This window comes from Bactrocera latifrons, unplaced genomic scaffold (assembly GCF_001853355.1).
Source record: "Bactrocera latifrons isolate USDA-ARS-PBARC rearing strain unplaced genomic scaffold, ASM185335v1 scaffold_157, whole genome shotgun sequence".
NCBI lineage: Eukaryota > Metazoa > Arthropoda > Insecta > Diptera > Tephritidae > Bactrocera > Bactrocera latifrons.
Genome location: NW_017535041.1, coordinates 334,580 through 361,240, shown reverse-complemented (window position 1 = coordinate 361,240; position 26,661 = coordinate 334,580). Strand labels below are relative to the sequence as shown.

At 35.6% G+C, this 26,661-nt stretch overlaps 5 protein-coding genes across 9 annotated transcripts in view; 4 read left to right on the top strand and 1 right to left on the bottom strand.

Annotated features, from left to right (window-relative positions):
• The window catches only part of LOC108966188, a 113,136-nt gene that overhangs the window by 71,105 nt on the left and 15,370 nt on the right, over positions 1-26,661 (top strand). The window lies entirely within an intron of this gene.
• LOC108966193 (lysozyme B-like) lies at positions 280-798 on the top strand. Its single transcript, XM_018928962.1, has one exon. The coding sequence runs from the start codon at positions 312-314 to the stop codon at positions 735-737; it is 426 nt and encodes a 141-aa protein (XP_018784507.1). The 5' UTR covers positions 280-311; the 3' UTR covers positions 738-798.
• On the bottom strand, positions 10,218-11,134 carry LOC108966144 (lysozyme B-like). The gene is made up of 2 exons (XM_018928904.1): positions 11,117-11,134; positions 10,218-10,772 (listed from the first exon to the last, which is right to left on the bottom strand). Exons 1-2 carry the CDS (start codon positions 11,132-11,134, stop codon positions 10,281-10,283), a joined length of 510 nt encoding a protein of 169 aa, XP_018784449.1. The 3' UTR covers positions 10,218-10,280.
• LOC108966194 (lysozyme D-like) lies at positions 11,545-12,071 on the top strand. The gene has a single exon (XM_018928963.1). It carries the CDS (start codon positions 11,587-11,589, stop codon positions 12,010-12,012), a length of 426 nt encoding a protein of 141 aa, XP_018784508.1. The 5' UTR covers positions 11,545-11,586; the 3' UTR covers positions 12,013-12,071.
• Positions 15,000-15,583, top strand: LOC108966142 (lysozyme B-like). Its single transcript, XM_018928903.1, has 2 exons — positions 15,000-15,035; positions 15,161-15,583. The coding sequence occupies exons 1-2, from the start codon at positions 15,000-15,002 to the stop codon at positions 15,581-15,583; spliced, it is 459 nt and encodes a 152-aa protein (XP_018784448.1).

Sequence of the window (26,661 nt, the reverse complement as noted above, 5' to 3'; positions counted from 1 at the left end):
TTAGTAATCAGTTGTTTTTCTAAAAAATATAATGTCGATAAGGCAATTGATTCCAGGTATTGTGAGTCGTATTTGTTTTGCGCTGATACTTGATACTTTCGACTCAATTTGTTTACTTTACCGCCGTATAATGTTACGGAAAATGTAATATTACAACATTCAGTGTAAAGTCGTTTACAACCTAAGATAAACACACTTGTATAYCGCCCAAGTACTTGACTGTTACTTTAGGTGTGCCMSCTTTAGTATAAAAGTTCGAAAATGTKCACGKTWAATCATCAGTTTTATTGAAACAGTTCCAAACAATCAACATGAAAGTCTTCATTTGCTTAATCGTKGCTCTGGCTCTGGCCGCACCTGCTTTCGGTAAGGTCTTAGACCGTTGCTCTTTGGCTCGTGAGATGTCTCGCTTGGGTGTGCCCAGGGATCAATTGGCTCGTTGGGCTTGTATTGCCGAACACGAGAGCTCCTACCGCACCGATGTCGTCGGCCCAACCAACTATAATGGCTCCAACGATTACGGTCTCTTCCAGATCAACGACTACTACTGGTGCCAGCCTGCTAGCGGACGCTTCTCCTACAATCAGTGTCATATCGGCTGCAATGGATTGTTGACCGACAACATCGAACCCATAGTACGTTGTGCCCAAGAGGTCCTACGCATGCAAGGTTGGTCTGCCTGGTCCACCTGGCACTTYTGCGATGGCGCTTTGCCTAGCATTGATGACTGCTTCTAAGTTGACYGTCRATTTGGCTAATATTGGACAAGAGCTTGAATAAATGATAATTGCAAAATAATGRGAAAGTTTTCTTTTTTTGAGGGATCTATTAAGTTTATGTGACATAATAAGCTTTATTGGCAACGTAGTTTTAAGCTTCGCAAGGCTGAGAATTTATTTGCATTCATTCCTTTTGGTTCTAATAAAATCGGTTAAAGAGTTTAGTAACAAGTGGATAAAAAGTTGAAGCTWATARTGGGGTTTTTGGGAGAGTGTTTCTTCATTTACATGTCTACCTAAGGAAAATTAAACAATTATAGTTTTCAGACAAACTGGAGCTCGAGTTGGATGAAATGTTGYCSAGAGATTTCTGTGTTCTRGGTTACATAARATACACAAAGTTGAAAGCTCGTGCAATTTACCACATCGSAGTTGTTTCCTTTTCATTGGTARGTTTTTTTCGTGGCGGCTACCAAACCCAGCGCAAAACCATGGGRAAAGGATRTTGCGCCTTCYYACWTTAGCTCGTCTTCAAAYGGATGTTTTTTGGCTACCCAGAGGATACTTGCTCTAAGRCSGGAAGTCATGAGCTGCTTGAGKCATATGTAAAATATTAGTTTCTGGCTACTTCCAAGTGAATGGCGGTGAGAGAACTTTTATCYTTGCGTGAAYTTCTACACAAAGTTCGATCCTTCACAGCGACTACGCTGGCGAGGTCATGTCCGAATGGATGAAAACACTCCAATTATGAAAGTATTTGACGCAGTACCTKGCAGGGGGAAACAGAGGAACAGGAAGGATCCCATTCCGTTGGAGTGAACAGTTGGAGGGTGACCTGAATACAATTGGTATCTCGAATTGGATACAAATTGCTAAGAGCAGAAACGGTTGACGTACTGTTGTTAACTCGTAATCGGTATCTACGCCATTAAAGAAGAAGATACACAAACAGAAATCAGTTTGCCACTTCTCTATTTTTCTGAATTTTTCTCAAAACCCCATGAACCTGACCAAATCTGCATAAGCAATTTACAACCAATCAAACAACAACTTAATTATCCCATTTTCTAAAAAATGCGAGTTCACCAAAGTCAAAAGGTGTCAAATATTTGTGAAAACACACAGAAATTACTGAAATCCAAATTAACCGAGGACAGCGAGGTCGCTAGTGTCATACCACAGCCGGGAAGTATTTCTGACTGATTGAGTGCACCAGCGTACGTAGATGTACCTGAGTCAGCGCGTGGGTGTCAGCTACACTTCTGGACATCCACAGCTGCCTGGCGACGATGAAAGACAGCTAATCAAATGGGAAGTCAAACAAGTCACAGCACGCAGCAGGTTRAAGCACGAGCACGGCACAGCAGGAAGAACTTGACAAATAGAAAGAGTGGTTGCAAACGAAGYAAATAAAAAACGCCACAAACTCGTCTGTGGTTTATAACGCCAACACGCGCATGCGCGTCAAGTATTTGCGCACTAATGACCGGCAGTATCGGCTGCGCGGCGTTGTGGAAATGTAGTCGCTTGACTTGCTTGGATACCGTTTAGTGCGGCACTTTAAATGTGGTTGCCACTTCGCTGGTGAAGACGAAAAATTGTTGTASTTGCAGTTTGCTGGCTGACTGAATGAATGTCTCTCGCTCGATACGGTTGGTTGTGTTAGACGCCGTTACGGCCGAGTGCCCAACTTGCTGTTTGCATGTGGCAGCCATTCTTTTCATTTTGCTTTGTTGCTCTTCTGCAAAGTACCAACATTTAGCAAATGTTTACCAAAGCTACTGATTATTCGCTTAGATAATTTATTCAATAACCCGGCACATTGGAGAAAAATACTTAGAAAGCTGGCTAACTTGCAGTTATGTGATGATTCTAAATGTAGCCAGTGAAAGCCGCAGTTGCCATGTAGTTGCTATCCGACTAACTGCCAACTTCAAAACTGTCATTATCTCTGCTGCCTTACTYCGTCGTTGTGCCGACTGCTGTYCGTACTTGCCTTTTGGCTTAGCTATTGGCGCTTGGGGTTAAGTGTGGCGAGGTCAGCGTACATTAGCTCGTACAATGGAGGTTCACTGGAATTAAATCGTAGATGAGGGTAATGGCAAATCAGTCGTGGAAAAGAKTAATATAAAATTGATTTCGGTAGCGTGTATACCACGATCTCTCCCACTTAGTGTGACTTGATACTAGGAGGTTTCGTTTAAGTCTACCTTTTCCTCCTGTCGTTTTTTATGCCGTGATCAGGATACTCGTATATTAAGTTTGCCACGAAGTTTGTAATACCAGAGGGAACGTCGAAGACAATCAAATATACATATATATATACATACATATATATAAATGGTCAGGATGACGAGCTAAGTCCATTTGCCATGTTCGTAACCTCATCTGTCCGTCCCTCTGCCTGGATATAAGCGAACTAGTCCCTTAGTTTTTAAGATATCGATCTGAGATTTTGCACCCATTCTTTCCTCACCAAGAAGCTGCTCATTTGCCGGAACGGCCGCCGATATCGGACTGACAGGAATCAAGTGCTTGTATGGGCAACTTTTAGTTTTTGTTCGAAATTTGGCATGTATATTTATCTAAAGCAATAATATAATCTCCGAAGAATTTTTTTTCAGATCGATTCACTATAGCATATAGTTGTCATAGAAACTGAACCATCGGAATCAAGTTCCTCTAAGGAATCTCTTACATTTATGAAAAGTATTACCAGTCTTCTCTCGACGAACAGAAACCAAACTGCATGGAACATATGGTGCAGAGGCATGGACGATGACAACATCTGAAGAGTCCACGTTACGAGTTTTCGAGAGAAAGGTTCTGCAGACTTTTTATGGCCTTTTACGCATTGGCCACGGCGAATACCACGTTCGATGGAACGATGCGCTGTATAAGATATGCGACGACATTGACATAGTTCAGCGAATTAAAAGACGGCGTCTACGATGACTAAGTCATGCGTATGGACGAAATCACTCCAGCTCGGAAAGTATTCGACGCAATATCCGCAGGTGGTCCACGAAGAGGAAGACTTTCACTCCGTTGGAAAGACCAGGTGGAGAAGGATCTACAACAATAAATATGTACAGTTTACCAATAAAGTTTACATACACCTAGTTATATTAAATTACAACACGTTTATTTGTTTTAAAATTCGTAGTTTTTAACTTAATAGGTCAATAGACTTAATAGGTCAAAATATCCGGAAATAACACTAGAAATCGAGTGGGGACGTCGACGTCCCGTTTCCTGTTTTCCATTCAACCTTTCTTCCTTAAACCTTTCTTCCTTAAATATCAAATCAATTAGAAATGCAAATACAAATTTTGAAAGGCTCGTCATATTAACATTTTTACTTTCATAGATAATATTCAATATTCGATTATAGGCATGTTATAACCTAGTATATACATATACTATATACATACATGTATGTATAAAAACATACAAACAGATATCATCGGCAARGACCGGATGCTCGCGCTAGATTGTTCAAACGTGTGAGAGTTCTTATCTCAAATATATCGCGATCAGCAAAACACGATAGAGTARATAAACGAAAGTTGCGCATGAATTGCTACTATTATATAGAATATCAAAATAAAATTAAATTAAGTTATGGTTAACACTTGCAGCAGTGTTAAGTACATCAAAGTTGCTCGTCAACGCGATAAGCTCTCTAATTCACAATTTTTTAATAAAACCAAAATAAAATAGTATTTTTGAAAATTTCTTATTTGTCTTGATTTTAAGTCACTTTAGTCAATAATTGATAATATTTTGATCGACACACCTTTTAAATTCGGTATCTCTGCCTGACGAAATGCTGGGATTCACCGCACAACTGCGATTTTTAATTACGTGGAAATATGGTTCATATAAGGGGGTCTAAGGCAACTTACTTAAGTGCGTATAAAAAATACGAAAAAACAGAAATTGAAATTTAGATAACAGATCAATGATCAATTTGGAGGTTCATATAGAAATTAAAAGTTGTTATAAAATTGGAACAAATTATACGATATTTTTGGTACATGGTTGTTGTCCTGATACYCTAGGATGGTTTATAAAAAAATTCCGTAAGGCAAAGGACCAAACTGTGCCTTGAAATTGAAATGTTGGTTAGTGAATACCTCCTAGTTATAGGTGGCAAATAGTTATAGGTCTCAAAATAGTTAAATGACAAATATTGAATGAAAACTGGGGCGTATTCGAGCAAGCAAATAACTGCACCAATATTGTGACACATCTAACTTTCCGCAGATTATCAGCTGATATTTGTACCATACTACAGAAATGTTGCATAGAATATCATGCCTTTTTTAAACTCGTAAACCCATGTAACCCTTAAAAACAGTGGGAGTAGAAAACTAAACGAATAAGGTGGAATACGGCTTCAATYTTTGTAGATTTTTACTGCAAAGGCCCAATATTATTGACGCAATACTTACTATAGTTCACATGAATCATTAGACCCCTAGATGGCTACTAATAAGCAACGAAAATATTTTCAGTCATGCTTCGAGATCCTCAGTGTCACATAAATGAGCAGTAGAGAGTTTAGTAGACGGTATTTAGAAAACTTTAATGTGGCATCACCGACAAATGAGCCAACAAGCGAGTATAATTTCTTGTGGCTATATATCATGTGCTTTTATGAGGAAAAATGTAATTGSAATTATATTTTATATGCATGATGTAGTGTTTCATCACTAATGCATTTTTCTTCTTGGTTGACTCAATAATTCACAATGAGCGACGTGCGAGGCGGATTGGCGGGTTGTGTTAATGAGTAAAATTGTGTCAGAAAATATTTGATGACAAATGGTGTCATAATTGGTGGAAGTAGAAATTTTTMTATATTATATGTAGTGAAAAAGTATAAAAAATACATAATTAGGGTACTCAAAACCATGTTGTTTTCGATTCGTTATATCTTATAACTTTATGAAACCCTGCTTATGGTTTGCTTTACATTTTTAGTCAAAATCCGCGCTATTTTCATTCCGCATATTTTATGATTGTATGCAATTTACAGCATATTATGGGTACTTWAAAAAAAAAWTTTAAAAATCTAAAAATTAAATTTTTCAATTTTGCAGCTTTTTTTCACTTGCCCTCAATTTAATTACCGATTTTCTGTGAAAAACTGTGMACTCATAAAATTGCCCAACCTCTCATTTAATTACTGCAATTGTGAAGGCTTGGCCAAAGCAACTTACTTGACTTTATAGTGATTTCCGTTATTTTGCTATTTGCTATGTTATGGTTATTATTTGTTATTTTTTCGATTTGTCTGTGTTATGACTTTAACAATTGGAAACTAATTTATTTGTGTTAATTCAGTACTTGAAGGTCGTTGTGCTGTCAATAACCTGTTTAAATTAATTTTTTAATTAAGTAATAATGGTTATATGCGGAATTCGTTCCCATATACATAATGATATTGTCATGATATTTAATCATTTTGATATTTCCTAGATATTTGAGATAACTGTTTCAAATGAATTTTGGAGATGTACAATATATTCATTTTATATTTTACTGTCAACAACTGATATGATTAAAGCAATCATTCGATAAAAATGGCCAGAACTGATCAACAAAAAGGGCTTTGTCTTCCCTCAGGACAACGCTAGTTAGCACACATCTTTGATGACTTGCCAAAAACTGGAAGAGCTTGACTGGGAAATTTTGAAGCATCCATAATATAGCCCTGAGCTCGCACTATCGAACTATCATTTATTTCGGTCAATGCAGAACTCCCTTAATGAAATAAAGTTGACTTCAAGAGAAGCCTGTGAAAATTACTTGTTCCAGTTTTTCGCCGAGAAACCAGAAAAGTTTTACACTGATGGAGTAATGTATCTAGCGGAAAATTATAAAATATGGTCGAACCAAAATGGTACATATTTGGCTCATTAAAGTTCATTATACATACAAAAAATATCAGTTGAAGTTTGATTAGAAATACGAAAAGACTTTTTCGACTACCAAATACAACATTTGTATTTCTTCAGTGAAGTAATCAGTCACCTTTCTTGATCACATGAAAATGGCCACCACTTACTGAAAGTACATTTTTAGACGTCTTTGGGGTATACTCCTGATTGGCATAAACTCTCAAAAAATTTCACAAATCGAAGTCATGGGAAGTCAAATGTGGAAATCAAGACGTCAGTTCTTGTAATACGCTTTTGACCCCAGGGGTTCAGGGTTTTTTCTTACGGTTAAGTTACTTTTATAGTTTGACTTTTAAGATTAGATGATCCCTAGTCTGGATGACATTAGTAACCATACCGGAACTTTTACACGCAATTTGGGCATGCATATTGAACTAATATTCATTGAATTTTATTTGAAAAAATAATAATAATACTCTATTGGTAACTTTGTAAATATCTAGTTCAATAAACATTTCTTCAAAATTTTAAGCCGAACTATCGTTGGGATTTTTAAAAAGATCGAAATTTGAGATTTTTTTTAGATAAAGCAAAGATTTTTCCAAAATACTCTTTTCCACTACGAGTTTGCTCACACATGTATATCTGGCAAAGAGATTATCCAAATTAAATACCATAGATCATACCTTGAGTTTATGATAACGGCAGCTGACACTTTCTACAGTATCGATTTCATACTCTTCAGACGTCATGTGGATACACGAAAAGACTGCTACATACAAGCACAGTATAGAATATATTATGCAAAGAAAACGTATTGGAAGCAATAAAAAACTACACAAACAAGTAAAACATAGAAAATATAGAGAAATTATTAGAATAGCACAAAAAAATTGTATTCTTCATGAGCTTCAACAGACACAACTAAACGTAGGACACTAGTAAGTTTCCGTCTGATCAAGAAACCAACGCTGCTTCAATAACTATCATATTCAAAACATGAAATATTAGCAAAGAAAAGCAAAAAGAATAATTGGAAATAAGAAGAAGGAATAGCGAAAGAAAAACGGTGAAAGAACATTAAACGCAGAAATGAGAATGTGAAAACTAAAGAACATTCTCCAAACGTACGAAACAATTTTGCTCGCAACACAAACCACAAAACAACAGCCACCAACTGGCAATAGCTGAAAATGCTAAGCAAAGTCGAAAGCAGAAGTCAAGAAAGAGAGGAAAATCTTAAAGAAGGTGCCTGCAAGCCAGCTGAAATCGTAAAGAAAATATGGTAAATATATKAAATTTACATACACATACGAAAGAAGGCCAATGACTCGAAGCAGTCAATGTGTGCTTAATGTGCAATCAGAAGAAAAACAATGCAACAAAAGCTACTTCAGCAAGCGAAGCGGAAGAAATTGTCTACCTGTGTTGTTGGTGTGGCAAGTATTGTTTTCACCTATCTTTGGTAGCTGCTGCCAATATGTAGAGTATCACCACCAATCGATGTAAGCATATACACACAAACTTGTCACAAAACAGACAGTTGCTTCAGGAAGTCTTTATTATGTGAGTTAGTGTGTTGTTCTTTTGCTTCTWACACTGTTACTACCAATATAGTAAATGTCTAATTAAGCAAGGAAGGAAGTGGCATCGCATAAATTTACTCCATGGAAGTGATAATTTGCAGTTGAGCGAGAGAAAATACGAAGAATGGGAGACAGCTAGCACGCAGCTACAAGCGCACCACTTTTATTGGTGGTTATAACATATTTCATGTTCCGCTAAGCGCGCTCAAAACTATTTATTCTTTATCGTCAGCTGTATGTGAGGTAGATACTATAGGAAAATCCTTACAGATACAACACTTTCAAAATAAGTGCGATTCAAATTAGTCATAAAAACCTAAAACTTGCTAATCAAAAGAAWTATATTTATTCAAACAATAAATCTTGAAAAGTAATAGTATTTGTCAACAGCTTAGAAGCAGTCGGCTTGGCACTGGAGTCAATGATACCTTACATCAGTGCCAAACGCATCTCGAATTAACAAAATAAAAGCATCGAAAAGAGTTTATCTATGCTAAATATAAAGATTTGGTATATTTAAATATAATTGTTTAATGTGGTTAATCAGGCATACAGATACAGCAACTATAGGGTAGGAGTCCACAGGTTGCAAATTATTTTTTGTATAAACAATATTGTTGTATTTAAATATTGTTGAGGAATGTGTCTTGGTAGCAGAAAGTACCGTGGCTTTATGTGTAAAAAAAAAATCTTTGTCATATTATCATGACGCAGGGCAGAGAATAAGATGCTCCTTTGGTCTTAACTCAACTCTATCTTTAAACCTCTCATACGGGACACTGAAAAGATGAGGTTAGTAAAAGTACCATTTTTAGTTACGTCGGCCTAAATGTACAGACAGCACTCCAGAAATTTTATCGTGAGAAAAAGGTTGAATTATTATGTAGAKAAAAAATTAACTTTCCACTTAACTCTTTACTTAGATTGCTTGCAAACTTCAATTGCATACTTGTTATCATTTTGGACACGCTCGGCTGGTTTRTATAATTTAAGTTCTTGGCTRCAACCTGRACAAAAGTGAGGTTAACTGAGYTCAGAGGAAAATTRCAAGGTTCATATAAGGCATACATATAAATTGCGTAAAAATTACGAGATATWATAACTAACGTAGCCTATGTTAMWTTTTTTTTATAATTCTCAGTAAGCAACACATATTTTGTTTTCCTTTCTTACGCCAAACAGCCCTAATATGCTTGCGACACCTTGCGAGGGAAGTAACTTCTTAAACCTAAGAAAGCCATTTATACATACATATATACACTAGGATCGGCCAAAAATAAATCGATGGCTTTTTTCGCTTGGTACTCTGAAAAATTGGTTGATGGACACTTCTAAAAAAGCCTCTTCCAATATCAGCTCTTAATTGTAATTTGAAGATCCTCCGTCTACCAGTTTCCTATTTTTTCTCATAATAATKGAATTGAAAAAATATGTACACAGTTCTTTTTAAAACCTAACCGTCTTAAAGAGATAATGTTAAAATTTGGTTTTATTCATAAAAATAAATTCTTATGAATTTTATAACCCAATGAAAATTATCTTCCCATTACAACTAATACTTGGACTCGACTCATACTTGGAGAGTTTTTCATAGTTCTGTCTATAAACCAATTTTTCAGAGTCCGATCAAAAACAATTCATTTATTACCCACCCTAATATATGCTCCAGCTTTCCTTTGTTAACTTTTGCTTAACAGTTTAAACCAAAGTTCCTCCCTCACTTAACTGAAGCATAACGAAGTTCTCGCTTGAGTTAGCCACAAGTACATGTACTAAGATCATAAGTGACTGACTACTTACATATGAACGAACATAATTGATCTGAACTTACCGCAAAAGCATTTGTCTCACAACTGCAATAAATTGAGAAAAAACATTTCGCCAAAGTAGAAGTAAAGAGTTTCTGAACACCAGGGTAAAACTATTGTCCATCACCAATATTCTTTTATCCAAAACTATCTTACTAAAACTGTGTTGAAATAAATAATTGCACAAAATGAAAATTTCAGGATCAACTTCACATATTTATTTCAATTTATATTTTTTTAAATTCATTTACAAAACGCTTAGAAGCAGTCGGCAGTGCTTGGCACATAGCCGTCGCAGTAGTGCCARGTGGACCAGGCCGACCAACCTTGCATACGTAAAATCTTTTGAGCACAACGTACTATGGGTTCGATGTCGTTGGTCAATAATCTATCGCAGCTGATATCACACTGGTTGTAGGAGAAGCGACCGTCCGCAGGTTTGCACCAGTAGTAGTCGTTGATCTGGAAGATACCGTAATCGTTGGAGCCATTRTAGTTGGTTGGGCCGACGACRTYRGTGCGGWAGGAGCTCTCGTGTTCGGCAATACAAGCCCAACGAGCCAACTGATCCCTGGGTACACCCAAGCGAGACATCTCACGAGCCAAGGAGCAACGGTCCAAGACCTCACCGAAGGCTGGTGCGGCCAAAGYCACAGCGACGAGCAAAAAGGCAAAAGCTTTCATRTTGATTATTTGGGAGTGTTTGGATAAAACTGATGAATATTTACCTAAAATTGGTGGTCTTTTATACTAATTAAGAGCAGATCTAATTGAGTAAATAATTATAACATGAAGTGTTTCKAGATAGATAAGTATGGCAATCACAATTTATATTGCAAACACATATACAGGGTGATGTACTTGTATGCATATAATATGAATTATAAACATCACTGAATAAATGTATAAGGGAACTAGAATAATTTCTTTACTGGCTTCTTTAAAACTCAATTATGAATCGCAWTGTAGTTTATTTGACTATTTGGCTTGACTTTRCAATAGTTACTTATCGTGTCTAGTTTCTAAGGTTTTGTGTGTTTACTCCTGGCCGTAGTGTCTGAAATGATTTATTAAAAATCGAAACCGTAAATCACTTGTTGGACTAATATCATTACTTTACGGYATTTCAGAAATTTCGTCTAACTATTTGAAATTACCGCTCGAGAGAACTTTTGCCATCTRAAGTATACGATAAATTACAGTTTATCAATTTATAAGTATGACGTTTTCTTCTAACAGGCTCTATGAATATGTGGCATTTGCTAGTTTGGGAATAGGTTTGGCTTACCAGAATAAGTCTATGTAACACCCTATACCGGTAAAATATGATGTATATGAGAACAAAGAAATTTCAAAATACGATAAATTTGACGTTAAATTTACGCCCTTTAACAATGAATTCAKTAATATATTATCGTTCGTCTGACATATCTTAGAAAACAGCTCAAGCTCTTATCACCTTCAAGACTTATCGCATTATTAAATCTACCGTCGCAAATAATTTAAAAGCGGCTTTCTACCTCAACGAAAGCATCAGTTCTCTCTACTGCATTAAATAATCAACATGAAAGCTTTCGCATTCTTCCTATTCGCAGTCGCTTTGACTGCACCAGCCTTCGGTGAGGTCCTGGACCGTTGCTCCTTGGCTCGTGAGATGTCTCGCTTGGGTGTACCCAGGGATCAGTTGGCTCGTTGGGCTTGTATTGCCGAACACGAGAGCTCCTWCCGCACYRAYGTCGTCGGCCCAACCAACTAYAATGGCTCCAACGATTACGGTATCTTCCAGATCAACGACTACTACTGGTGCAAACCTGCGGACGGTCGCTTCTCCTACAACCAGTGTGATATCAGCTGYGATAGATTATTGACCAAYGACATCGAACCCATAGTACGTTGTGCTCAAAAGATTTTACGTATGCAAGGTTGGTCGGCCTGGTCCACCTGGCACTACTGCGACGGCTATGTGCCAAGCACTGCCGACTGCTTCTAAAATTGTGTGAAAGCTGTTAATTCAAAAAAAAAWAAAWAAATRCATATACTGAAAATGAATTTTAATTTTGAAGTTATTGTGTTTAGTGATTCCGAAATCTTTTCAACTTTACAAAACTTGGCATAATTCCTAAATACAGGAATGATTTTTATATGGCAAATACTTTATGAGTATTTGAACAGACCTGAAGTTGAGAACCGAAAGCAAAATAATAATAAAATGATTAGCACTCATGCAGATCATGTATAATGCTGTTTTTTAGAAACTCATGATATATAAATGAATCTCGTAAACGATTTTCATATGTCAGCTCGCCTTTTGTTTCATTGATGCGGAAACTTGAATAAGAAAAATAGAAACGTTAAAAAAAAWTTTACGGGGATTCGAAGACATACCGACACTTTGTAGAAATTGTCATTAAGAAATATATAAACTCTAAAAGATACAGTGTTATGTGTAAAGCACGCGCTCTGAGATAACTCACATGTTGACATATATATAATCACCMGCAAGTTCGAAAATATTTAATTTTAGCTTAATTTGGACAATTTTGGTCCTAAGGTAGCATATCTCAAAGGGAATATTCGTGCAAAGTTTTATCCTAATATAWTAATTTATTCTTAATTTGTGTACTGGAATTGTGCTATGTGAGAAGTAGGCGTGGTTGTAAATCGATTTTCCCACTGTGAGAATAATGTATCGAAATCGGTCGGCTGTTCCGAGATATAAGATTTTTCCTAAAGGTGAACAGAATGACGCCCATCTTCCAATTTTTACCCCGGTTTCCATAAGGGCCTCTCATACCATCTCGGGCATACAATTTTATTTCTCTATCGTATTTAGTTTTTAATTTATAGCACCTTTAGTRGTTTTTAAGAGTACCGTTATATGGAGAATGGACGGACTTTTTTCGAGTTCAACAATTTTTACCATTTCGGTCGGGGTACTTAAGAGATTTATCCTTAGTGAATTTGGGTATTGTAGCTTTAGTCATCGAGGAGCTGCGTACATTAAACCTATTAGAGAGACAGGAGCCCATCCCCTGTGCAAAATTACAGTTAMTAAATTTTGTTTTATTACATGTGAGTGTTTTTTGCGAAAGAATATGTGTCCCTAGTTTCATCAAGATATCTTATGTTTTACTCAAGTTACAGCCTGCACGGTCCGATGGACGAATAGACAGCCACCCGTTAGATGAACGAGACTGTTATATTCTGTAGCAACATGTTACACATATTGAGAATAGAAACCCTTTCCTTGGACTAAAATCTGTAATTTGAAGAACTAAAATCAAATCTTTAATCAAAGTGCACGTATTCACAATTTTCTGTTTACTATTCTGGAATTATCGCCTATCTCGCGTTTCAGTCCACTTAAGAAACGTTCGCACATTGAAATTTGTAAGTATATACTATAGATCATTTAACTCCGTATCAGTCTACATATGCTGAGATACAAACAAATCTTGAGGAACCACCTGTCTTACTTTGCAAATCAGAGACAAAATCTCTCAACAATAGCTTCCTAACAGTTTGGTAAAATCGAAAGCAAAATTATCTACACTTTGCACTACATCTCACTGACTCCCACAAAAATTAAAAAGCGTTTATGTTATTCTGAAAAGTACGTATATTTGTTGGATAAATTATTGGAAGTAAATTCCAATATACGAACAGCAACAATAACTGGATATGTCTGGAAAGTATTATTAATCAATCTGAAGGTATACAGTCCAGTATACTTAGATAATTTTTCGTCTCAAATTAATACATGTGTGAGATCAATCAAAAAATAGCGGCCAATACTAGAAATAAAACAAACTTTATCAAAAATGTCACCGCTTATTCAAAACAGAGATTATCACAATAGTTAAATGCGGCTATCTAGCGCTATAAAAATATAAARTGATGGATTATTGACCAACGACATCGAACCCATAGTACGTTGCGCCCAAGAGATTTTACATATGCAAGGAGGGTCCACCTGGTCCACCTGGCACTACTGCAGCGGCTATTGGGAATTTTTTGTACATGAATTTTACAAAATATAAATTGAAATACATATKTGAAATTGGTCCTGAAATTTTTATTTTGTACAATTATTTATTAGAACATTAGTTTTAGTAAGATTGTACAGAATAAGAGAATAGGGAGTGAGGGACATACTTTTTTCCAGGTGTCCAGAAACTTTTCGTATTTTACTTTGGTGGAATATTTGTTCTTAATTTATTGCTTTGTCATTTGGCGTTATGTGAAAAATGTACTTGCTGTAAGTTTAGGTCAATTATGTATGTACATATGTAGTAGTCATGATCTGAGCACATGTACTTGTAACTAAGTCAAGCGAGAACTTCGTCATGCTTCAGTTATGAGGGGGGGAGATCTTAGCTCCGACATGATAAGCAAAAGTTAAGAAAGTAAAACCAGAGTTTGCATTAGGGTGGGTCAAGAAACCGAGTGGTTTTTTGCTTCATACTCTAAAAAATTTGTTGATAGCTATCTCTAAGGCAAAGCTCTCCAAGTATGAGCTTTTAGTTGTAACCTTTTCATTGATTTATACAATTATATTATAAAATTGTAACCGCTAAYTTTGGGATACTTTCTTAGAAGTGTCTATCAACCAATTTTGCAAATACCAAGCAGGAATAAACATTCGCCTTTTTATGACCCATCCTAGTCTACATATGCTTGTATAAATTGTATTCTTAAGTTTAAGAAATTACTTCCCTGACAAGATGTTGCAAGCATTTAAGGGTTCTCGTACATAAGAAAGAACACAAAATGTGTGAAATATAAAAAACGTAACATAGGCTATGCAATTTATAATATTTAATATTTTTTACGCAATTTATATGTCTGCCTTGCAATTTTCTTCTGAACTTAGTTAACCTCACTTTTGTTCAGGTTGCAGTCGAGAACTTAAATTATACAAACCAGCAGAGCGTGAGCATTTAATCAATGACAAAATTATAATATATGATAACAAGTATGCAATTGAAGTATAGAAACAATCTTAGTATAAGAGTATAAGTGATTGTTCCGAGAGGGACGGATAGTAATAAAATACGAAGTTGCAGCCTTAACTGTGGAAAGTTAAATTTCCGTATACATAATAACTCCAACTTTTTCTCGCGATAAAATTTCTGGAGTGTGTGTCTGTTTATTTAAATCGACGTAACTGTTTGTGTACATATCCTAATTTTCACCTCGTTCACCTCTTGGATCGTTGCTCTTTGGCTCGTAAGATGTCTCGCTTCGGTGTACCCAGGGATCAGTTGGCTCGTTGGGCTTGTATTGCCGAACACGAGAGCACTGATGTCGTCGGCCCAACAAACTACAATGGCTCCAACGAATACGGTCTCTTCCAGATCAATGACTACTACCGGTGCCAGCCTGCTAGCGGACGCTTCTCCTACAATCAGTGTCACATCGACTGCAATGGATTATTGACCAACAACATCGAACCAATAGTACGTTGTGCCCAAGAGGTGCTACGCATGCAAGGTTGGTCTGCCTGGTCCACCTGCCATTGCTGCGACGGCTATGTGCCAAACATTGAAGACAGCTTCTAAAGTGGTAGAATTTTTGATTGCTATTGAATTAATAGTTGCTTAAATTTGTTGGTGTTCGGCTTTGTTAAAATAAAATACTTTCTTATTCTTTGAACTGTTGTAGTACTTACTCTGTTCTACTTCTATTGAAAAAATTTAGAAGGTTCTTGTCTACAGCACAGTGTGCGTTCGATACCAACAAATAGAATTTCAATAGAAATTTCTTCGAATCCACAACAATACAAAACGCATACAGAAAATAGGCCATCTCCCAGCCAGCAATGAACGCAGTGTTCTACTGGAAAATTGCGTGGTTGAATGTGGGTGCAGACATCGCTAGTGAATAGATGGCGGTTATACAATAGAACGTTTAACTACCGCATTTTCTGTGTTGCGCTTGCGTAGCAGCTCATGTCGCATGCCTCAAATTACCGTCAACTTGTAAGTATTTGACAAGAAAAACATTTGTTTGTGTTTTCGCATGGCTTTCTCCAGTTACCGGAGAATTTTTGTCAGCGCGCACTGCTAATGGCCATCCCTGTTCAATTTCCTTACTCATGTCAGATTGTACCTCTATGTATGTATGTATGTATGTATATCTAGGTGCTTATGGCAGTATACCGTTAAACAATGGTCTTGACGCATTTGTTCCGTGTGGTTAAACTAACATGATTTCCACATGTCATACCGCAACCGCAACAATTTACATGCAACAACATGCAATTTGTGCAAAAACAACTTGTAATTGCATGCCATGGAACAATGGGCGAAGACGTCAATGCTATCATCATGATGATCTGYATCATGTCAATTCTTGATGCTTTTGTTTAGCGCGCATTTAAACGCTTAATTCTTTTATATTTGCTTGCCTCAACGTTGGTTGGCTGGTTGGTAATGCCAACGAAGCTGCGCAGAAATATGAGTAGTATCCGCCTCTGCTTAGCCGTCTAACCTAGAACTTTCTCACACTTCCGACAATCACGCATACACATTCATACATAYATATGTGAGTGTGTCTATAAGTTCTGCGTGGAGTTTAGTTGCATTCAAAGTCATTTAAATTATGCAAATTATTGTTTTATAGCTCTGTGTGTGTGAGTGTATGTGTTAAGCATGCTTTCATCGCTTTTAATCGTTTTCTAAGTATTACGATTGTTTCTTTTATCATTTTTTTTTCTTAGAATTTCATAGGCGTACATACAAGTGTATAATCTTAATTTCTTTTGTGCCATTTCTATTCCCTATTCTTCGTTTTTCTTTCACGCTGCCATTTCAGTTGTTTTAAAAGTCGTTTTAGCGCCCGTTCAACGCCGCCTAAGGTCGATATATTTCAAACATCAGCTTCCTATTCAACGTTGCTGCTTCCCACGCGTTCAGCTGCCTTTTTTGCCAGCTTTTATGATTTATTCGCAGAAATTACTATTTTCTAAAATGATCTTTCCTCGTTATAAGACATGAGGGAGAGATCAACAAAGGAACTTTTTATTTAAATATTTTTCAAAATAAATTTGATATATAGTACGTATGTTTATATAGCGTCTACCAATAGGAATGACGTGACTTTGACAGCTCRTGGCGACCAAGTTTGTTTACGTATTTTCGTCAAATTTTGTCAGTATGTTCAGATAGATTTGCCATTTCATAATGTCACTTTTCACTCTGGGGATGAGTCAAATCCGCGTGTGGTTGAGGAAATGCCATTATGATGGATTTCAAGAACTGTGCGCCGCCTCGTGTTTCTCGTCTAAGCATGGACACATTTTATTCAAAGTTTAGCGGCCCGTTAGTCATCAGCCAATTAATCATTTGATTTAACAAATGTTTTTTCGCTAGCGGTGTGTTCAATCCAAGGCTCCGCTAATCAACCTGCAACGATCGAGGAGCTCGAAGGCAATATTCAGCTGACTATACCCGAACTTCCGGGCGAAATGCTGCAACGGGTCATCGAAAATTAGCGTAAACGGATGGAGAAGWGCAAACTTTATATTCTAAAATACCCTAAATTAACCCTGCTTTACTTAAAGCTCTTACAATATTAATTCTTTTTGTAAATATTTTCTTATATAATGTTAGATTGATTATTTCAAAATAAAAATTTCATTTTCTTTTCATTTTAGGTGAGTACCAATGGCGCTTGAATAGTTTTTCAAAATTTGGATTTCCAATAAAAAAAATTAACATTCAGTTACATTTCGACGAAAATGAACAACAAAAAGCAGATTGAGTTTCCTACAGCCTTATTCCACGTACTGGTATAAAAATTGTATAACCTCAAATTAAATTTAAACTCTATAACCTCGAAATTTATGATTTTTGACWTATTACTTACGTTCTGAGAATTTTCAAATATTTAGAAGTCATACTTTGAGCAAATCGGTCACTGCTGCTTTTCAAATTAGTAAAAAACAAGAAAAAACGTTAACTTCGGCTGCACCGAAGCTAATATACCYTTCACAGGTGCATWTTTTTTAGTAACCACGCGTTCAGTTTGTCTGCAAGCTATACGCTATAGTAATCCGATCAGARCAATTTTTTCGGAGATTATATTATCACCTTAAGCAGTAATTCATGTTAAATTTCGTGAAGACAACCACTTCAAATGCCAAAGTTTTCCATACAAGAACTTGATTCCAATCATTCAGCTTACATGGCAGCTATATGTTATAGTGGTTCGATATCGGAAGTTGCGATAAACGAGCAGCTTCTTGAAGACGTTTGCAAAATTTCAGAACGATATATTCAAAACTGAGGGACTATTTCGTATATATACAGACGGGCAGACAGACRGRCAGACAGACGGACATTTCTAAATCAACTTCGCTCAACATACTGATAATTTACTATATATATATATATACTTTATAAGGTCTCCGGCGCTTCTTTCTGGATGTTACAAACTTCGCGACAAACTTAATATGCCCTGTTCAGGGTATAAATATAGTTATGATTTATAAGGATCTTTCAGGAGGTTAAATGGGAAAATCTTATGGATTGATATTCGTTTTTTCCTTTAAAAACATCGAAAATATAAATGCTAAACACGCTTTTTTCCGAAAAAATCCCTACTTGTATTGACACTTTTTGCAAATAATTAGCATATTTTCATATTTCTTCTCTACAACTGCATTAAAAATCACCTTAAACTAAATTAAAATATTTGGCTCTAGACTCCAAAAGCATGTATGTCATGACAATAATCAAACTTTTGACAGTTTGTCAACATAAAAGTGACAGCTGTCAACAACTACATTGCAGAAAAGGCAAGAAAAATCCAAGCAAGGAAAAGGCATATGTAGCAAATAAATAAAAGCTGAGGTGGTAAAAGAAATGAAAAATCGCCAACGACAAAAATGCAAATGAAAAACATTTGTTACACACAGCCGAGCGCAAGAAAAAATCTTATACAATTGGCTAGAGAGATAGCAACACAAGATGTGCATAATTTRGTGTGAACAAAAATGCGTGGGACTAACAACAACAGCAGCAAAAACACAATGAACCAAGATAAGGCAAGAAATAGAAATGGTTATGGGCAATAAATGTGCGACAAAATGAGAATATTTAGTAGCGAAAAATAAAGTAAAATTCTTAAYTAAATTAACTATAATATATTTATACACAAATTAAGTAATTCCATGGTATAAAATAAAAGAAAGCGCAATGTGAAAATAAGTAAAAGGAAATATAAAAAATTCAATTAAAATGCAAAATATCATATATATGTATATATGTACACATATGGACATACAGACATTGGTAATAAAACAATTATGCGCTAATTTGGTGGAAGTCATAAAGAAATAGTGTGTTCAAAAAAGTACACTCAGCATTTTGAATTGAATGMGTATGTGAAAAGAGCTAGCTGAAGCTAGAAACTGTGTGACCGAATGCTGCAAAGTGTCAACGTATGTAAGAAAGAGTTGCCGCTGAAAAATGTGACAAACGAGCAACACGTCATGATTGCATTTAAGATAAGCTAACCTCGCCATCAGCGGCGACAGTAGCAGCCGCCACACGACCATTCATCATTACGGCAAGAAGCAAAGAAAATAAAGAAAACTTTCTTACCTAAGCATAGAAAAAATTTAAAAAAAGCATATATTAGCTAAACGTCAGCTCAACTACCGACTTACCGAGTTACCGAGTCGGTAGATAAAATTATTTTCCCAAGCAACCGCGTAACAAAATAGTCATCATCTGCTATATATGCCATGCCGAAATAATTGGCTCGAGGAAAAAATTTTAGCACTAAAATATATTATCATATTTTATTGCACTCGCCATTATACGCGCTAAAGATAACAATAAAATAAACTATTATAAAAAATTTAAATTTTGCGAAACAATAATTGGCTGCTGACTTCGAAATAAAGATTTTCTCACATGCAAGAAAAAGCCTTTAAGCCTTTTGGAACACAAAATGAAATTAAAGCGTTTAGATCAGATATAAAATTTTGAGTGCCAATTGTGAGACTCAACATTATTTCTGTCTTAAACATAAACCGATATATTGCGAAATTTTGAAGGAAACTATAATATTTATGTTAAAAAAAAAAAACCTAATTAAAGAGTAGCTTAGCCTTCCTGGCACACAAATATTGCAGTGAAGACTTTTTACTATTTTAATGAAGCGCAAATCCCTTTCTCGCAGCTTATGCGCGGGAGTTAAGCTCCGCATACTTTCTTCGATTGATTTTTTATAACCTTTAACGTGCTGAAAGGTCAGTGYAGTTGCTAGTTATATTTTGCATAACGATGTTTTTGAGCTCCTTCAAAAGCTGACATTTGTGCAATTGTTTTGAACACTGAAATAATTGATTTTAAGGACATTTTATAGATATACATAGATTCTACGATATGTTATGTACATATAATAATTGATAAGTGATCCTTATAATGGCTGCCAACATACATAACTTATGTATAGGTTATCTGTTAACATTTGATTTGAAATGGAATTTCGTATGAATCTGTCAGGAATCAAACGTTAACTTACTTTAACTTACTTTCTAATTTTACAACTTTATGGATTTCATTTGACCTCATCGTTAAATTTTTATATAACCTTTACTGCAAATACACACTTTAGTTTTTCTGGATATCTTCATTTTTTTTTGTACAGCAAGCAGTAACCCTTCAGTGGACAGGTTCTTAAACATGCCTTCAGTGTTTAAATATATCACTCAAGTAATCTGTGTGCTATTTATCAGAAATTTTTCTAATTCTATCAAATCTAACTTCAAATATACCCTTTGGGTTCTGCCCAAGACCTTTAGYCTGTTTACAGAGTAAATATTTAAACAGAAGCTCTCTAAAGCCATTGCAAATGCAGCCTTTCAATCGTAGAATCTATACGCAATTGCAATTGTTGACAGAAGTGTTCACACTTTAAACCAATTAAAATGCCATTCAACAAGTTTCTTTACACAAATGAKTATTTCATACTACCACTTAAGTAGGTGCGGATCATGCTCGTACGCATACGACCATGTATTTTAAGCATCGGCAAATATTGTACAGTAGCTTACGTATCAACAATCAATAATTGAACTGCTGATTATTGATTGTTGACACATGGAACAAAACAAAGCAGGCGAAACCGTTAACTTCGGCTGTCCAGCAGTTAAAATACCATGCACAGGTGAATTTTTTATAGCAAAAAGTTTTCYATAAAAGAACTTCTTTTCGATCTATCAGTTTGTATGGCAGCTATATGTTGTAGTCGTCCGATCTGAATAATTTCCACGGAGCTTATGCCGGTGCYTTGGATAATAATTTATACTAAAGAGTGTGAAGATTCCTTGACAAATAAAACTGTTTTTCACACAAAAACTTGATTTCGATCGAACAATTTGTATGGCAGCTATATGCTATAGAAGTCCGATATCAACGGTTCCGTCAAATGAGCAACTTGTCAAGAAGAAAAGCAAGTGCGCAAAATTTCAGATCGATATCACATATGCCTCTCTGCCAGACACGCATGGCTAAATCGGCTCAATTCGTAACGCTGCCTGTTTATATGTACATATATGTATATATTCTATAGGCTCTCCGACATTTCCTTCTGGGTGTTACAAACTTCGTGACATACTTAAYATACCCAGTTCAGTGGATACATATGGGGCCAAAAGATTGACTTGCAGCCTGAACGCCATATTGCTGAACTCGCTCCCAGTCTGAGATATGGTACACCATTGGACAACTTACAGCATACAAATACTTTTATGCACATATGAGTATTTTATTTTGATTTTCATTTTTCTTTGCTTATATTTATTGTTGCTTTTGCATTTATCTAATCAATTAACCAAATTCACTACACTTCGAACACTAATGAACACAAATAGTTTTGTTGTTAAACAATTTGTTAAATAATTGCATGCCAAGGTGTGTAAAACAAGGCAATAAAGCCAAGTAAAAAGTTTAATTAATTCAAATCRCCAACGCTGAGCGGTAAGCTTGTACAATTTATATACTTATAAATACATATATATATTTTTTTTAATTTTTCCTCAAGCATTTTTCGATAACCAACCACCCTTAGCGGTCTCATTCAATTTAGTTGAAATCATTACTATATATACATATGTACATACATATATGACTATTTAATACCGTATCATGACACTTCACCTACCGCTAACCGCATTCGAACAGTTTTGTTGATAAATTCATTATTTATGATTTATCGCTTAAATTAGACCCTTGTGACAATTTGTATGCGTTTAATTGAGCAGAAACACGCCCACTGCCGTGATAAAAGTTATACTTATAAATATWTTGATGCGGAAACCACTTTTATGGGTATTGTAAATTCTCATAATTTACAGCGATTGGCTAATGAATGGGCGTGTTGGCGCCTTTATCATATAGTATGTAACATGAATTATATATAATACTTTTTTCAGCAGCCAGTACTTGTTGTTTGATAAGCTTATCAGCACTGTAGAGGAGAGAGGTGAAATGAATTAGAAGTTTGGATCTGATTACTCTTGCAATAAGTAGTTGCAATTATCTTGAAGTTCTCACCTATACATAAACAACATAAAAGTATCGCTTAATATCAGGCTTTTTAGACACCATACTATTGAGTAGTCGAAAAAGTCTTTTCGTATTTCTACTCAAATTTCAACTTTTTTCCGCTAGAGACATTATTTCATCACTGTAAAACTTTTCTGGTTTCTCGGCAAAAAACTGCGTCAAGTAATTTTCACAGACTTCTCTTGAAGCCAACTTTACTCCATTAAGGGAGTTCTGCATTGACCGAAACAAATGGTAGTCTGATGGTGCGAGGTCATCAATATACAGATGTACATTCGGTCGATTAAATTTTTCATTTGGTACCCAAACATCTAGCTTCCTTTTGTACCATTCGCTTCAGAAATGTTTCGATTTCATTTCGTTTCAATAAAGAATCGCTGATGTTAATTCGGTCGATTAAATTTTTCACAGACAATTCATTTGGTACCCAATCATCGAGCTTCCCTTTTTTAAATAGTACGAAACCGCTTGATGATGAATGTTAAGTTCCTTAGCGATGTCATGGCTGCTTATGTGACGGTCCTGGTCAATCTTTTCCATAATTTCATCGACTTATTCAACGATAGGTCTTCCAAAGCGAAGTGATTCTTGCACATCGAAAAATTTTCAGAACGGGAGCGCGCGAACCATTATTGTGCTACACGAGCTGATACAGCATCGTCTCCGTAAACTTCACAAATTTCTTTGGTGGCTTGCGAGGTATTCTTCCCTTTTTTATAAAAAAAATTCAAAATATCGCGAATTAATTTATTATTTTCACTAATTTTTCAACAGCTGTAACTTTTTTCAACTTCCTCGAATTTAATTTTTTTTTTTTTTGTGTGTTACATGATGCTTGAAATCCCACCTTTCCAACACTATATGGAACGACACAATGTGATTGGTAGCACTGGAAATATACGAMTACTATGACATTAATTGGCAAAATACGAAAAGACTTTTTCGACTACCCAGCATATACCATATAATATAAAAGTGTTCGGGCTATAATAACATTTTACGTTGTTGTTTTTTAGGACAAACCACATAACTAAGTGTAATACCATTTTTAAGCCACTTTGCCRCTACCATATATACATAAGTTCATATTTACATAAGTCTGTATATACATACATACATAATATATGTAATGCGATATCAAAAATGTTGAATAAAATTAAAAAATTACAAAATAAATACCTTAACAAGCATATCGCCTGCATTGGCAATTATAAACATTTCTGAAATTGAAGCAAATATGAATATGGCGAATTATTAAGTTGCAACAACGGCACAAAAATTATTAGCCATTTTGGTGTAAGCGCCATTAACAAAATCACAAAATCGGTTGTTACGTGTAGCAACGGTGGATATGTTTATGTATATATGTAAACATACATACGCATTGTCAACAACGTATTTACCGCAAGCAATTAGGCGCTTAGTGTCGCAGCTGTGACAGTTAAGCATGCAACAAATCAACAAAACGGAATAAGTGGCAACAGTTGTGGCAACTTGTTTTCAGCGCGGCGGAGATGCCGTTAAACGGCAGAAATGGCCAAGAAAAGTGAAAACATGGTTAAAATAAAAACAAAAAMAATAAGCACAATTTGAACAAACTGTATAAGAAAATAAAGATGCTAAAAATAAACATTACAGCACCACACAAGCCGAACAAACGGACGGACAAATAAAACTCGTGTTGTCAGTGCTGCTGGATCGTGTGAGTAGAGTACCAGAACCGCCAAGCTTACGACGCAGTGGACAACCAGCGYGTTTCGACAGTTACACGCCAAGCAAAGTAACAGCATTTTCTGCCATTTGGTCGACTCATTTGCCTGCTGCATGAATAGCAACAAATSTTTGTCATCACTCACCACAGTCAAGCATTGCTGCCAGTATTTTCCATACCAACTTGTGTTGCAACTGTTTAATCGCTTTGAAAACTCATTGATTCGCTCAGCTCAGCGTTCATTGGACGTTAATTTGTCAGCATTTAATGTTGTCAAGGCGTTGTACACGATTAATTGCTACGAAAGAAAGCGAAACTGTTACACATGCAACAACATTATTATATTTTGCAAGTAAATATTCAATAACAAACCATAAGTAACAACATGCTGCAGTGAAACCGGTCTAAGGCGAATTTCTGTAACACAATAATTTTGATAGCAAAACTAACACAAAGTGTGGCCTTTTAGGTAGGTTAGTTTAGTATAACTTAACAGGTGGGCTGAAAAGTTTGAAGACTAACATAGAWAACAGTTTTTTTGGTACAATTTGATTTTATTATTCACCCAGATCGTACTTTGTTMTTCAATTCGACCATCAACTATCGTGGTTTGCAAACAGTGGCCAAATAACGAAGTTCGTCCAGKGTTAAATATAGTTACCTTCAATTATAGCAGTCAAAAACGTTTTCAAAACCATTTTTATAATAAATCTCACACACTTTCTGCGATTATCTCTTGATTGTTGCTAAATTTTTTACCAACGGGCATTGTCTTGAGCTCTGAAAACATGAAATAGTCGCCGGGGCCATAGCTGGAGAATACGTTTGATGCAGAAGCGAATTGAAGCCCAATTCATGGATTCTTTCCAACCTTTTCACACTGACTGCAATTGTTTGGTGAAACAGAACTTTCCGCTTTTGCGACGATTTCGTCCTCCAAACGGTTCAATAACGTCRTGTAATAGTTGTTCTTTTTGATGGTTCTTCCTTTTTCAAGGTAGTCGATAAAAATTATTTCATTTCGAGCGAGTTCATCGTTTGCAATCCACACGAATTACTTGGGTGGATTTTGGGRCTTCGGAGTGAAATTATGTARCAATGTTTCATTATTGTACACATATCGATGCAAATATTCTAGTTTGTTACTCTTGAATATATCCAAACACTGTTCTGAATCATYCACTCATCGTTGTTTTTGCTCAAAAGTGAACACCCAATTTGCCCAGAGCTGTCTCATAACGAAATATTCGTGAATGATATGATGTACACTTACAGTTGATATCTTTAGGGTGCCTGCTATCTTGAACAGCTTCACATTACGGGCATCTACAATTATTTTGTGGACTTTTTTGCTGTTTTCGTCAGTAGCAACCTCATTTCACCACGTCCAAACTTAACATAACAATCCTTAATGATTAACTTTCCTTTGACAGTATATTATTACTCGTCAGCAAGCCAARTTTTTACCTCAACTCCTGAAAAAATCTTCCCGTGCTTTTTTTCCCCCTTCAAAATAATTTTTCAACACACGAATTTACTCTTTCCATTTCTTCACAGTACAAAAAGTTACTTCACTCAAACTGACATGGTCCACAAACTATTGATCCCAGAGCTGCCAAATTTATGCACACGCCTTTTGAATGTTATGTCTTGTTCTTGAACCCGAGAAATTTAAAGATTACTTTTCGAAGCTAAAGACGAAAACGTGAACGAAAAATGCAAATCTTATCTTAATTTCACTAAAACCAGTGAAAAAAATCGATACTAAAAATTTTATAGAAGAAATAGGTTATCACAGTACTATTGAAATGGATGTTGAGTTGTAAGAGACATTTTACTTCTTCTGAAGCAGTACCTTCTCATAATATTAAATGTCTTTACTTTATGCTATAAGCAAGGAAGATTTAAAAATTGTATTAGGCCTTAAAACACTTCACCATAAGATGCTTAATGCAAACGAAAGCTCTACTTAGGGATATGACAGCATCAATGAAAATATAGTGAAAGCTCTCGAAAGTTTAAGACTTTTACAACTTTTTCAGTTTCATTTGCTGGCTAAAAATTTTGTACCGCGAAATTAAATTATTGAAATATTTTCCTTTATGCATAGTTATTAAATATCCTTTACTCTAAAATATAATAAAATCGCTTAAAATTAGTTGGTGTTATTCAAAAACTTCAAAGAGATAACCAATGTTTTTATCTATTTATACAGATGTATATGTAGTTTCTATTCATGCCCGAGAAATTATTTTTCTGTCGTTTTTATACTCTCGCAACAAAGTTGCTGAAGAGAGTAATATAGTTTTGTTCACATAACGGTTGTTTGTAAGTCCTAAAACTAAAA

Bases quoted from the DNA above. Each gene is read 5' to 3' on its own strand.
- LOC108966142 (XM_018928903.1), top strand. From the start codon at position 15,000: ATGCAATTGAAGTATAGAAACAATCTTAGTATAAGA. The intron at 15,036-15,160 runs GTATAAGTGATT...AAATTTCTGGAG, and splicing joins GAAACAATCTTAGTATAAGA to TGTGTGTCTGTTTATTTAAA.